The 14,071-nt window shown below is 39.2% G+C and overlaps 1 protein-coding gene across 1 annotated transcript in view; it reads left to right on the top strand.

Annotated features, from left to right (window-relative positions):
• The window catches only part of LOC120993755 (tetraspanin-18-like), a 161,914-nt gene extending 150,337 nt beyond the window's left edge, over positions 1-11,577 (top strand). The window contains exons 7-8 of the mRNA XM_040422225.1: positions 4,920-5,003; positions 11,530-11,577. Coding sequence (XP_040278159.1) covers positions 4,920-5,003; positions 11,530-11,577 — 132 coding nt within the window. The remainder of the gene's footprint in view (positions 1-4,919; positions 5,004-11,529) is intronic.
• The last annotated feature ends 2,494 nt before the right edge of the window (positions 11,578-14,071 follow it).

Genomic DNA, 14,071 nt, shown 5'->3' with positions numbered 1-14,071 from the left:
TGAGGACACTGACTCCAACAGTGGAGATGAAGGGACATTTTTAGTTTAACCTTCCTCAGATGATTTATCTTATGATGAACCCCCTCGTAGGCGTCCTAGGGGTAGTGCGCAGTCACAGCCCCGTACAAGTGACTCTTCATGGATCCCGCAGATAACTATGTGGCCCAGGTGCCTGAATTTACAGCCACTCCAGGCATCAATTTAGATAACACAGGTTTCAGTGAAATTAATTTTTCCAATTATTCTTCACTGATGACCGAATTAACTTGATGGTGGAACAAACAAATATATATGCAGAGCAATTTATTGCCTCCCATCCAGACAGTTATATTTCAAGGTCCCACAAATGGACCCCTACTGACACGACTGAAATGCAAAAGTTTTGGGGACTTCTCTTAAGCATGGGCATTATAAAAAAAACAATATGTTCATATTGGAACAAAGATATTCTTTATCACACCCCTCTTTACTTTCTTGCCATGCCCCGGGCCGTTTCGAAGCTATTCAAAGATTTCTACACTTCAGCAATAATAATGAATGCCCACCCCCAAGCAACCCCAGTTAAAATTAGGCCAGTGATTGACCACTACAATTCCAAATTTGGTCATGTAGATACCCCCAAAAATGTCTGTCAGTGGATGAATCATTGGTCCATTTCAAAGGCCAATTACATTTCTGCAAGTACCTGTCCAATAAAATTGCTAGGTATGGCGTGAAGTTGTATAAGGCCTGTGAAAGTGTATCCGGGTATACATTGCGCTTTTGTATTTACGAGGGAAAAGATTCAAAATTTTGCCACCCGATTGTCCCTCAGTTCTGGGTATAAGTGGGAAGATAGTATGGGATTTAGTCCACCCCTGTTGGACCACGGATACCATCGATATTTGGACAACTTTTACAATAGTGTCCCTCTCCTGAAGTGCCTTGCTGCCAGATGCATAGGCACATGTGGAACAATTAGACAAAATCAAAAAGGGCTCCCTAAATCCTTTATAGATCAGACAGTGTGTCGTGGAGAAAGCAGGGCTGTTTGCTCAGAAAATTTGATGCTGCTAAAATACAAGGACAAACGGGATGTTCTTGTGTTAACTACCATCCATGCAAATCAATCCACTCCAGTCCCAGTCCGAGGAACCACAGAGCAGAACACCAAGTGTGTGTATCCAGGATTACAACCAGTTCATGGGCGGAGTGGATCTTTCAGACCAGGTACTACAGCCCTACAGTGCCTTAAGAAAATCTAAGGTGTGGTAGAAAAAATTAGCTGTGTACCTAACCCAAGTGTCACTATATAATGCATTTGTCATCCACAGAACAGCTGGTCATGGGGGGACCTTCTTGGAATTTCAGGGAAAAAAAATAAAAATAAATGATTTTTGGCGTTCAGGAAGGGCAGCATTTCAGTCAGCAGTGCCTCTGGGGTCTCAAAAATAATACATGGGCAGCATTTCCCTGGAGTACTTCCCACCACAGAAAAAAAAGGCAACCCCAAAAAAGATGCCGAGTTTGCTCGGTTAAAGGGATTAGGAAAGACACCACTCACTACTAGTAATGAACGGCAGGGGCAATATTCGTATTCACGATATTTAACGAATATTTTGTAGAATATTCGTCATATATTCGAGAATTCGCAATTATTTTCTTGATTGTGAAAAATTGGCAATGCAATATTCACGCAAAGCTCGAGCAATACAGGTGTGGGTCACTTTTGCTACATTTTCCAAGCTGATAGAAGTTTCCTGAGACTGGAGCAAATGGTTGGCATGGCAGAACATTAAAAACGGCTTTATATGCAGATAGAGTGCTCCAATATAGCCGCAATTGCGTAAATCGGCAATTAATGATGCACATATTTTGGCGCAATACGTGAAACTTAACATTTTAGCAGGTCTGACTACATATTACTGATTGGTGCACTATGTATTGTTGTGACATCACAGCACTATGTCAGTAGCATGTATGTATGGACAGCAGAACCTATCACACTACCTAACACCCTGCATTGGACCCTATCAGCTACACTATATCAGGATATAACCTACACTGACTAATTCCCACTAACTATCTGTCTTATATATATAAGCTATCTAACTAGCTATCTAATGTAATGAGTGGAAAGCACAGAGCACAGCAATGACACTGCTGTCTGTATCAGAACTTTAAAAAACTGACGACTGGGGAGGTTCTTATAAAGTAAGGGGTAGGCAACTTTCCTATTGGTTGCTAGGGATGTTGCTAAGCTCAGACAAAGACATTGCAGCCTTCTCATTGGCCCACAAGCAAGAAGCAGGGAGGGATCATGGGTTCAGATGAAAAAAATCTAGAATATTTGAAAATACGAATATATATCACTATATTCTAAATATTCGCGAATTCACAAAGTGCCGATATTAGCGATTAATATTTGCTATTCGAATATTTGCGCGCAACACTACTCACTACTATCAGACCTGCCCCTCTAAATCGGGCTTCTGCATTGGAGAGTGCTTTCAAGTTTATCACACCTCCACTGATATACATTAAGTTCATTTCATTCATTTCTTAATTAATCCATGGGAAGACATTTTCAGTTTAGCAATTTTCCATTTGGCAATCCAATAATAGCTTCCTCCCCCCAAAAAATGAAAAATAAAAACCTTCAAAATTCATATTATACCCCTAGATGAATACATTGAAGGGTGTCATTTTATTAAATGGGGCATTTCTTCAGATTCCTTTTATGTTCTGGCACCCCTAGAGCCTCTTTTTTGCGGTTTTCACTGACTGGGTCCCTCAGGGTGTCTTCAAATGTGACATGGTGCCTGAAAATTATTCCAGCAAAATCTGCCCTCCAAAAGACACACAGTGTTCCTCCCATTTTAAGCCCTGCTGTGCGTCCATACAGCTGGCTACAAGCACATATGGGGTGTTTCCTGAATAGGGAGAAAATGGGGAACATATACTGGCGTGGATTTTCTCCTTTAACACCTTGTGAAAGTTTAAAATTAGGGTCTGCTTGTAATTTTTCATTTTCAGAAATGTGTGATTTGAAATACTTTAACAAGAGTTTCTGCCTTCTGTATGACACCTGTTTGCTGAAAAGTACCCTTTCCACCACTTAAAATATTTGTACGGGGGTGCTATTTCCAAAATGGGGTAACTTCTTGGGGTTTTTAATTTGTGGGGAGCTCAGGATTTTTTTTTAATGTGACATGGGACCTAAAATCCATGGCTGCCAATTCAGGCCAGCCAAATTCACATTTAGCTAATTGCCTGTTGTGCGCCCATACAGCAGGCTACAAGCACATATGGGGTGTTTCCTGAATGGAGAGAAAATGGGGAACACATACCTGGGTGCATTTTGTCCTTTAATCCCTTATGGGGAAAAAATGGGGTCTGCTAGTAATTTATCATTTTCACAAATGTGTGCTTTGAAATCCTTTTAACAAGTGTTTCAGCCTTCTGTGAGACACCTGTTTGCTGAAAAGTACCCTTTCCACCACTTAAAATGTTCGTACGGGGGTGTTCTTTCCAAAATGGGATCACTTCTTGGGGTTTTTAATTTCTGGGGACCTGGGGAATATTTTAAATGTGACATGGCACCTAAAATCAATATCTGCCAATTCAGATTAGCAAAATCCATATTTTGCGGTTTGACTCTAGAGCCCTGCTGTGCGCCCATACATCATTATTTGAGCACTTATGGGGTCTGGCCGTATTCGGAGGGAAATGGGGAACAAAATGTGGGGTGCATGTTGTCCTGTTACCCCTTGTGAAAGTAAAAAATGTGGTTGTAAAGCAACTTTTTCTGGAAAATGGGTCAAAGTGCTCACTACACACCTTGAAATATTCCTTGAGGGGTGTAGTTTCCGGAATGGGGTCACTTTTTGGGGGTTTTCACTGTAGGGCCATCTCAGGGTATCTTCATATACGACATAGCTCCCAATTACCATTCCAGCTAAATCCGCTCTCCAAAAGCCATATGGTGCTCCTTCCACTCTGAAGCCTGCTGTGCGCCCATACATCATTTATTGAGCACACATGGGGTGTTTTTGTAAACTCCAGATTCAGGGTAATAGATTTTGAGTTTTGTTTGGCTGTTAACCCTTGATGTGATGCAGAAAAAAAAAAGATAAAAATTAAAAATCTGCAAAAAAAAGTGAAATTTTGAAATTTCATTACCATTTTCCTTTAATTTTCATGGGGCACCTAAAGGGTTAACAACGTTTCCAAAATCTGTTTTGAATAGCTTGAGGGGTGTAGTTTTTTTTAAAATGGGGTGATTTATGGGTGGTTTCTAATATGTAAGCCCCAGAAAGTGACTTTATAACTGAATTGGTCCTGAAAAGGTTGTGTTTTGGAAATGTTAAAAAAAAAGTTTAAGATTTGCTTCTAAACTTTTAAGCCTTCTAACGTCTCAAAAAAATAAAATGTCATTTTCAAAATTTTCCAAACATGAAGTAGACATATGGGGAATGTAAAGTAATAACTATTTTTGGAGGTATTACTATCTATTATAAAAGTAAAGAAATTGAAATTTGCTAATTTGCTAATTTTTCCAAATTTTTTGTATATTTGTTTTTTTAAATAAATAAAATAGAAAAATTTTGAATCAATTTTTCAACTGTTCAATCTCAGAATAGCCTGGATAAATATAAGCGTTTTAAAGTTATTACCACATAAAGTGACATGTAAGATTAGCAAAATTAGGCTGCGTCCTGAAGGCGAAAAATGGCTGTGTCCTGAAGGGGTTAAGACCGGTGTCTAAAACGCTGGTCTTAATATATGACCCCCTCAGTTTATTGCTGCTGTTTATTTCTTTCTAGTGTTTCAGTATTGAGATATTATGTAATAGATGTAAAATAAAAGCAACCCGGTCATTACCATTTCTTAATGTCATTTTTAACAATATGTCTTTTCTTCTCCACCTTTGCCACCAGGGCTGTTTTATTACCATTGCTAAAGGTTTGAAGAAATATATTTCCATATCTGGAGCTGTCGGCCTAGGTGTACTTGGAGTTGAGGTAACATACATTATTATCAATATCATCATATCCTACTTATTTATGTACACACAGTTGTATAAAGAAAATTTGGCATCCATCATCACAGAATTTTTTATTGATTTGCTTCTGCTGGAAGCAGAGTTATACTACATGTATCTCTATGAAAACTTAATTACAGCTATCTACAAAATGGAGCTATAATACGCCCAAAATTTTGCGTCATCAGAAAATTACCTGGTGTTTAAATCACTTTTTATGTTTAACATATTTTTAAATAATTTTTGATTGTTATTTTTAATTTTCATGTCACTTTTTAGATTTAAAACAAACAAAAAATCCTGCAGTTTTCACACTGGCCACTATGTCTTATAATCGGTGCACTTCTTGGTTTGTATAGATCACTTTACTGTAGTTAACTTATTCTAATCCTGCCTGCAATGATATCATCTCTGTGTATAGATGAGACAAGATCCACCATTTACAACAGCTGATTGTCAGAGCTTATCTATTCTTTCCTTTTAGGCTACTTTAACACTAGAGTTCGGAGCGGATCCGTCTGGATGTTTCATCAGACGGATCCGCTCCTATAATGCAGACGTTTGCATCCGTTCAGAACGGATCCGTTTGCATTATAACTTAGAAAATTTTCTACGTCTGAAAGTAGCCTGAGCGGATCCGTTCAGACTTTACATTGAAAGTCAATGGGGAACGGATCCGCTTGAAGATTGAGCCATATGGTGTCATCTTCAAGCGGATCCGTCCCCATTGACTTCCATTATAAGTCTGGACGGATCCGCTCGCCTCCGCACGGCCAGGCGGACACCCGAACGCTGCAAGCAGCGTTCAGGTGTCCGCTCACTGAGCGGAGGCTGAGCGCTGGCAGGCGGATGCATTCTCAGTGGATCCGCCTCCACTGAGAATGCATTGGGGCCGGACGGCTGCGTTCAGGACCGCTCGTGAGCTCCTTCAAACGGAGCTCACGAGCGGACACCTGAACGCAGGTGTGAAAGTAGCCTTACAATGACCTCTGTACAGGTCACAGAGCATGCCTAGAGAACTCTTCCATGTACATCAATGAGGTCACCTCCTGACCATTGTGTCTATGGCCCATGGGGCTGCCAAGAAGCAATTGTTTTAATGCTGTGTAAATGCTGTTAAGAAGAGCTCAGGCAAGATGGCAACCCCCATAAAAATGTTCAGAATTTTTTAAAAAAAATATACGATCAGAAAGTAAAAACAGATTAGAAAAAAGAGAAGTGCTATCATCTGATTTTAACTGCCAGATAAAATTTGTGGTAACACATTTCCTTTAAATGTCAGCAAATCCTGGAAGCCAATGTTCTACCTTCAGTGAAGGAACTAAAACTGGAAAGAGGAATATTGTTCAAACAATATCCAGGTTATAAGTGAATAGTAAGCTTGAACTTCTTCAAGGAACAAAAGAACTTCACAGAACTTCGGGCTTGGGATTGGTGTTCTGTAGATTGTATTATTTTCCCTTATAACCATGTTATAAGGGAAAATAATAATGATCGGGTCCCCATCCCGATCGTCTCCTAGCAACCGTGCGTGAAAATCGCACCGCATCCGAACTTGCTTGCGGATGCTTGCGATTTTCACGCAGCCCCATTCACAGAATATAGAGCATGCTGCGATTTTCACGCAACGCACAAGTGATGCGTGAAAATCACCGCTCGTGTGCACAGCCCCATAGAAATGAATGGGTCAGGATTCAGTGCGGGTGCAATGCATTCAATTCACGCATCGCATCCGCGCAGAATACTCGCCCGTGTGAAAGAGGCCTAAGACTCCCTTCACAAGGGAGTCGCAGGTGAGGGCCGGATGCGATGCAGGTTCGTTCAGGGAAAATCGTGCAAGTAGGCACTAAATTTCAGTCAATTTTGACTACGATTGCAATGCGATTTTCCACGCGCGTGAGAAAAAACTGGATGTGGTACCCAGACCCGAACCCGGACTTCTTCACTGAAGTTCGGGTTTGGGTTTGGTGTTCTGTAGACTTTATAATTTTGCATTAGAGCATGGTTATAATGGAAAATAATAGCATTCTTTAATACAGAATGCTTAGTATAATGTCAATTGAGGGTTAAAAAATAATAAAAACATAACTCACCTCATCCACTTGATCGCGCAGCCGGGATCGTCTTCTTTCTTCTTCTCTCAGGACCTTCAAAAGGACATTTGATGATGTCACCACGCTCACCTTGATTACGTCATCAAAGGTCCTTTTGCAGGTCCTTAAATACTGTAAGAAGAAAGAAGATGATGCTGTCTGCGCGATGAGGTGAGTTATTTTATTTATTTTTTTAACCCCTCAAGGCACATTTTACTAAGCATTCTGTATTAAGAATGCTATTATTTTCCCTTAAAACAATGTTATAAGGGAAAATAATACAGTGAATAGACTTTAATAGGGTCCGGGGTTGCTCATCCCTATCATCTCCTAGCAACCATGCGTGAAAATTGCACCACATCTGCAAAATATAGAAAATGCTGCAATTTTCACGCAACGCACAAGTGATGCATGAAAATCACATCTCATCTGAACAGCCCCATTGAAGTGAATGGGTCCGGATTCAGTGCGGGTGCAGTACATTTACCTCATGCATTGCACCCGCGCGAGAATTCTCACCCGTGTGATATTCCTATCTATATAAAGTACCCCCTACATTTTTGGAGTTACCTTAATGCCCAACCAAATAATATTTAGAACTAGAAGTGTCCTGTACGGAAGAACAGGAAATAATTCTAAAGTTAAAATACAAACATTAACAGGCTACTAACAGGCTGCCAACATTAAAAGTTTGAAGGTTACTGCTGGGGCCAGTTATTGGCTTCAGCTATACATGTGATTCCTACCCATGGCAGCGGAAGTTTACAAATGGGGACCAGAGAGCAGCAAACACAGCAGTGGACTGAAGGAGCTGTTAAATATACTTTCCCCCAAAGGTCCAGCAGGTGGAGGAGATGCTGTGAACAAAAAAACATTAAAAAGATGGACAACCCCTTTAACTACCAGTCATTTCAATGGAGAAAATCAAAACCGTATATCATGCAATACGGTTACTTGGCAGCACATGAGTGCATACAATAGACCTCCATGCAAATATCCAGCATCACACAATGTTATGGAGTCCTCTGTAGATTAACATTACTTCCATATCACAGCTCCATTGCACTTAGAATTTGTGCAGATTTGTAAGGCTACTTTCACACTAGCGTTTTTTGCGGATCCCTCATGGATCTGGAAAAACGCTTCCGTTACAATAATACAACTGCATACATTCGTCATGAATGGATCTGGTTGTATTATATCTTCTATAGCCATGTCGGATCCATCTTGAACACCATTGAAAGTCAATGGGGGATGGATCAGTTTTCTATTGTGCCAAATTGTGTCAGAGAAAACGGATCCGTCCCCATTGACTTACATTGTGTGCCAGGACGGATCCGTTTGGCTCCACTTGGTCAGGCGGACAGCAAAACGCTGCAGGCAGCGTTTTGGTGTCCGCTTCCAGAGCAGAATGGTGACTGAACGGAGGCAAACCGATGCATTCTGAGCGGATTCTTTTCCATTCCTGAACGGATCTCACAAACGGAAAGCCAAAACGCTAGTGTGAAAGTAGCCTAAGGCTGGTTTAACACTAGTGTTGAGCGCGAATATTCGAATCGAGAATTTTAATCGCGAATATAGCCACTTTGAGAATTTGATAATATTTAGAATATAGTGCTATATATTCATATTCGCAAATAGCGTTGAATATTCTAATCGCAAATTTATTGCGAATTTATCGCAAATCTATTACATTGCTGATTTTCGCAATCAAGTAAACAATGACTGGAGATCACGAATTCTCGAATTTATGGCAATTATTAGGCCAAAAATTTGCTAAATATAGCGAATTCGAATATTGCCTATGCCGCTCATCACTATTTAACCCTAGAGCTAAACTGTGCTAAACTGAGGGAAACGGCCTGTTTCAGACTTTAGTCCTGAGACTCAGCCAGACAAATACTGCTGCAAGCAATGTTTTTTTTCCAGCCGAATGTCAGCACTAACGCCAGAAGCAGGTCGGATCCCTTCTGGGTACCATTATAGTCAATAAGTTCTGGTGGGGAAAGGTATCATCTGGCTATGCCGGTTATGATAAACTCCGTCAGGCTGTTACTCTACTGAAACAACCTGCCGAAACAGTTTAGCGTTAGTGTGAAACTAGCCTAATAGGGTTTTGTGCATGAGGCCTCAGGCTAATTTGTAGTGAGATAGCATAAGAATTGCAGGTAATTTTCTCTGCGGCACAGTCATTACTCTGGAAAGCTTAAATAGCTATGTGTAGTGCTGACAAACATACAAATATATCACTATTTTATTTATTTTTTTATTATTATTTTATTTTCCAAAAGATAAAAATCAACAGTCCTCCACTTCAGTGTCTCAAAACAATAGAATAGGAATACAATGATAAATTCATCTTATCTTATACAGAATTTCCCTTTTGTTTTTCTTTATTTTTTAACCTCCCTATCCCTCCCTCCACCCCCCTTTTCTTTCCGCGGAGCTGCCGTATCTATATCGACTATCATTGTTTCCAGTTGCCCCAAATCCGCAACCAGGCTGCCTTCTTCCCCGCTGTTTGGGCTTGAATATGTTCATACTGCTTAACCCTATTCATCCACTCCATCCACTCCCGAAAACTAGGGTATTTCATGGTGCCCCAGTATTTAACAATTATTATTTTGGCCAATGCAATGCCCCGTAACCAAAGAATCTGCTCAGTTTTATTTTTATCAATCTCTGGGAAAATTCCCAGGATAGCGTAGTCAATGCATGCCTGATACTCCATAGAGGAGCAATCCTGCAATTTCCGGAATATTTTAATCCAATATTTATTTATCCCTGGGCATTCCCACAGCAGATGTTTATAATCTCCTATATCTTTATTACATTTATAGCAGTTCTGTTTCCTGTCTTTATAAATAATATGCAGTAATGCTGGTGTATAATAGAGACGGTGTATGATTTTCAAAAGAATCCATGCATGGGCGGGTGACATAGTTGATCTTTTAATATTTCTGTACACAGTGTTCCACAAAATGGGTTCCCCAAACATATCACTATTAATTTAAATCTTTAGCTGAGATGTTTGGGTTGTTTTTGCATTTTTACTCACTATTTATGACCCTATTTAGGACATTTTATTTTTATATTTTTTATATTAAAGCCATTCTTATATGCCCAAATCATGTGTTACCCTGTATGAGATAAAAAAGACAATAGTGTCCTATTAAAGAAACCGGTTTTCTAATAATTAGCTAAATTATCAGAGACAACCCCCCCTTTCAGACTGCAGCCAATGTGGTGATCATCAGATAAATGCAGGTTTTGCTTCCAGCACCCGTCAAATAGCGGATTTTGCTGGTGGAAAAGCTGTCTAGTCAGACATCAACCCTAATAAGAAACTACTAACCTCAGTATCTGAGGAAAGGGATTTAGGGGTCATTATTTCAGAAGACTTAAAGGTAGGCAGACAATGTCATAGAGCAGCAGGAAATGCTAGCAGAATGCTTGGGTGTATAGGGAGAGGCATTACCAGTAGAAAGAGGGAGGTGCTCATGCCGCTTTACAGAGCACTAGTGAGACCTCATTTGGAGTATTGTGCTCAGTATTGGAGACCATATCTCCAGAAGGATATTGATACTTTGGAGAGAGTTCAGAGAAGAGCTACTAAACTGGTACATGGATTGCAGGATAAAACTTACCAGGAAAGATTAAAGGACCTTAACACGTATAGCTTGGAAGAAAGACCAGACAGAGGGGATATGATAGAAACTTTTAAATACATAAAGAAAATCAACAAGGTAAAAGAGGAAAGAATATTTAAAAGAAGAAAAACTGCTACAAGAGGACATAGTTTTAAATTAGAGGGGCAAAGGTTTAAAAGTAATATCAGGAAGTATCACTTTACTGAGAGAGTAGTGGATGCATGGAATAGCCTTCCTGCAGAAGTGGCAGCTGCAAATACAGTGAAGGTGTTTAAGCATGCATGGGATAGGCATAAGGCCATCCTTCATATAAGATAGGGCCAGGGGCTATCCATAGTATTCAGTATATTGGGCATACTAGATGGGCCAAATGGTTCTTATCTGCCGACACAATCTATGTTTCTATGTTTCTAATAAGGCCTCATGCACCATGGGTTGGGTCCGAATCCGTGCTGAATTTTCTGTGGCTCAGATTAGAGTCCATTCACTTCTATAAGGCTGCAAAACATGCGGACAGCACTCTGTGTGCTGTCCTCATGCAAACCTCCGTTCTGCGGCCCCCCCAAGAAATGTCCTATTCTTGTCCGTATCATGTAAAAGGATAGGACTGGTCTATTGAGGGCCAACCTTCTGGTATCCGTGTTTTGCAGATCCGCACTTTGTGGACCACAAAACACAGTATGGCTGTGTGCATGAGGGCTAAGAGTTATTTTGTCTGAATCATGGGAAATATTTCAATCTATATGCAATTTCTTACCCACAGATGTTCTCCATGTTCTTTTCACTTTGTCTATATTATAACTTTGACTAGAAGACCTGGATGGATGAAGGAGACAACAATAATCAAGTCTGAACATCAGCTGAAATGTATTTTCCCATTATGTAATTTTTATACATATGTCAAAAATGTGTGTTAAATTTAAAATAATGTTTAATGCAGATCTATCATCAGACTATGCTGCGCCATTTAACAGCAGTATATTATGGGGATAGGTCCACTCTCCTAATAGTCAAAATAGCACAACAAAGAATTATGTAATTTGGGTAATAGAAAAGATTAATGAATACACTAGACTCAGAGTTGCATTTACGCCACCATTGTGGCATAAATAAGTCGCACATTATGACGCACACCAGATGTGAACCATAATTTGCAACTTTGTAGCCTTCTTGTCACTTTTCCAAATTGGTGAGAATGGCGGGGGGGGGGGGGGGGGGATTAGCATGGGGGTTTTCACACAGTTGTCTCACTCTGTTGTGAAAAGTATGGACACTTAAATATTACTGTTTTTCCGCTATGTTAAGTATGGTTTAATGTGATTCTCCCAGCAGGGGCATAACTATAATTCATAATCCCCTATAGCAAAATACCTAGAGTAAGAAAATTAAAACAGCTATATAAGTAAATAAGCAGTAATTAAAAGTATGGATAATAGAGCCATCAGGAAACCCACATTATAGTTAGAAGCCTCCCTATTGTTATTCCCCATGAAATGGTACATTGTTCTTGGACCTGACTGTGCCTCATCAACCTCTGGACCCCATAGCAAGTGTTATGGCTATAGTTATGCCCATGCTTGTAACCTGTAACAGGCCTCAACTACAGGAAGTATATGTTGTACAGTCTTGCTAGTAGTTGAAGAAATAGTTGTGGAATTGTTTTATTATTGTTTTTCAATAGGAATAGTATATATTGTAGCTTATGTTCAGTTTTCAGACTCTTTTTTTTCCCTCACAGTCTTCACCATTTTTATTTTTATGAATTGCTAACCCTTTCCTGGATCTCAGTTTGAAGTTAGTGAATAAAATGTTTATTGCTTACATCCAAAGGGTGATCATACCCATTATACACAGATACAATTGCAAGAAAAGGTTATGTTACACTCAAGGAACTTGCGTATTGCTAGTCAGGTTAGACTGTCATTATCATTTCTAACTTCCTTTTCCTGATAATGATGGAAAGCCATTTCCATGGCATAAACAGTGGCGCTCGATAGACCACAGTGACTTATAATGGGGTCTCTGTCAGGTTTCTGTTTGTCATTTTACCAGAAAACATACAGCTGGATAATACATACATTTTCTGGCATTTATAACAAATCTGCTGCGGAGGGTCCTTGTGGAGTCTCCAATTCATTCTTTAATATAATAATTTAATTGGTCAGAAATCATTGTGTATTTTGCTTAGAAAACAGCATGCTCTGCTAATAAAATAATAATAAGAAAAATAAAAGTAAAATAGTAATATAACTATTTCTCCTGGAAATATAGGGGGGAAAAATCTGCAACAGAGTATTACTTTGCTCAATAGAATGTGTACTACACAGTCTGACACTGTCAGCATTGAATGTGAAAGGGCATTCTCAATTAAGAGGTGGAAACAAGAAGAGGGGAATAGAGGTACTAAGTAAGGCTAGGTTCACATTACTGTTTAGTTTTCTGTTCTTCTGATCCATCAGGAGAACTGAAAACAAACAATAAACAAAAATAGTCCTCCACAAAGGAAATTTTTCGCTCGTCTTAAATAATGGATCTCAGATTGAAATGGCTAAAACAGATGCAAAATGAGCACAACAGATTCTCAAAATAAAGGATCCTTTTTCTTGTATTGTTTTCTGTTTTTCTGATGCATCAGAAAAAATAAATAAAAATCAAATGGTCATGTGAACCTATCCTATCTCCTATATCCTATATTTTAGGAGAGTCAATAGATCCTCTTTAAATCAAGGAGGAGTATGAAGTAAACAGTATTGTAGGAATTCTTTCCTTTTTAATTTGTTTAAAAAAAAAAATTGTAAGAGATTCTAGTACACAGACACCGACATGTATAATGCACAGATAATACTGCATATACTGTATAGGTTCTACTACTCATAAACTACCCAAATACCTGTTAGCTGTACAGTTAATGACACACGTGAGGGTCGCATGACTAATCCCATGTTTATTCCTAATCAGCTCACCTATGGATGCCTTACACAAGAATACAATGAGTAATATAATTTTTTTCTTTAGAGAGAGTGTGGATATAATAAATATTATTCATTTTAAAATTAAATACATGCATATTAAAAAATTCTATAACTTCATCTCCATACAAATAAGTGTAAAAATTAAGAGTGGAATACAGTACCTCTTTAAATCATGCCTCTTGCACACTAAGACATGCACTTTTGTAGCAAAGGTAGCCCCTTTGTCAAGAGAAGTGCAAAAAGTTTAAAACGTATAATAAGATGGGTTCTCCTAGAATGTGAGCAGGACTGGTTGCCACCATTTGCAGAGCTGCCTGGGAAGTTGGGGGGGGG

The sequence above is a fragment of the Bufo bufo genome, chromosome 3, assembly GCF_905171765.1.
Source record: "Bufo bufo chromosome 3, aBufBuf1.1, whole genome shotgun sequence".
Taxonomy (NCBI): Eukaryota; Metazoa; Chordata; class Amphibia; order Anura; family Bufonidae; genus Bufo; species Bufo bufo.
The sequence above is the reverse complement of the archived record's forward strand: the minus strand, read 5'-3'. Positions and strand labels throughout refer to the sequence as shown.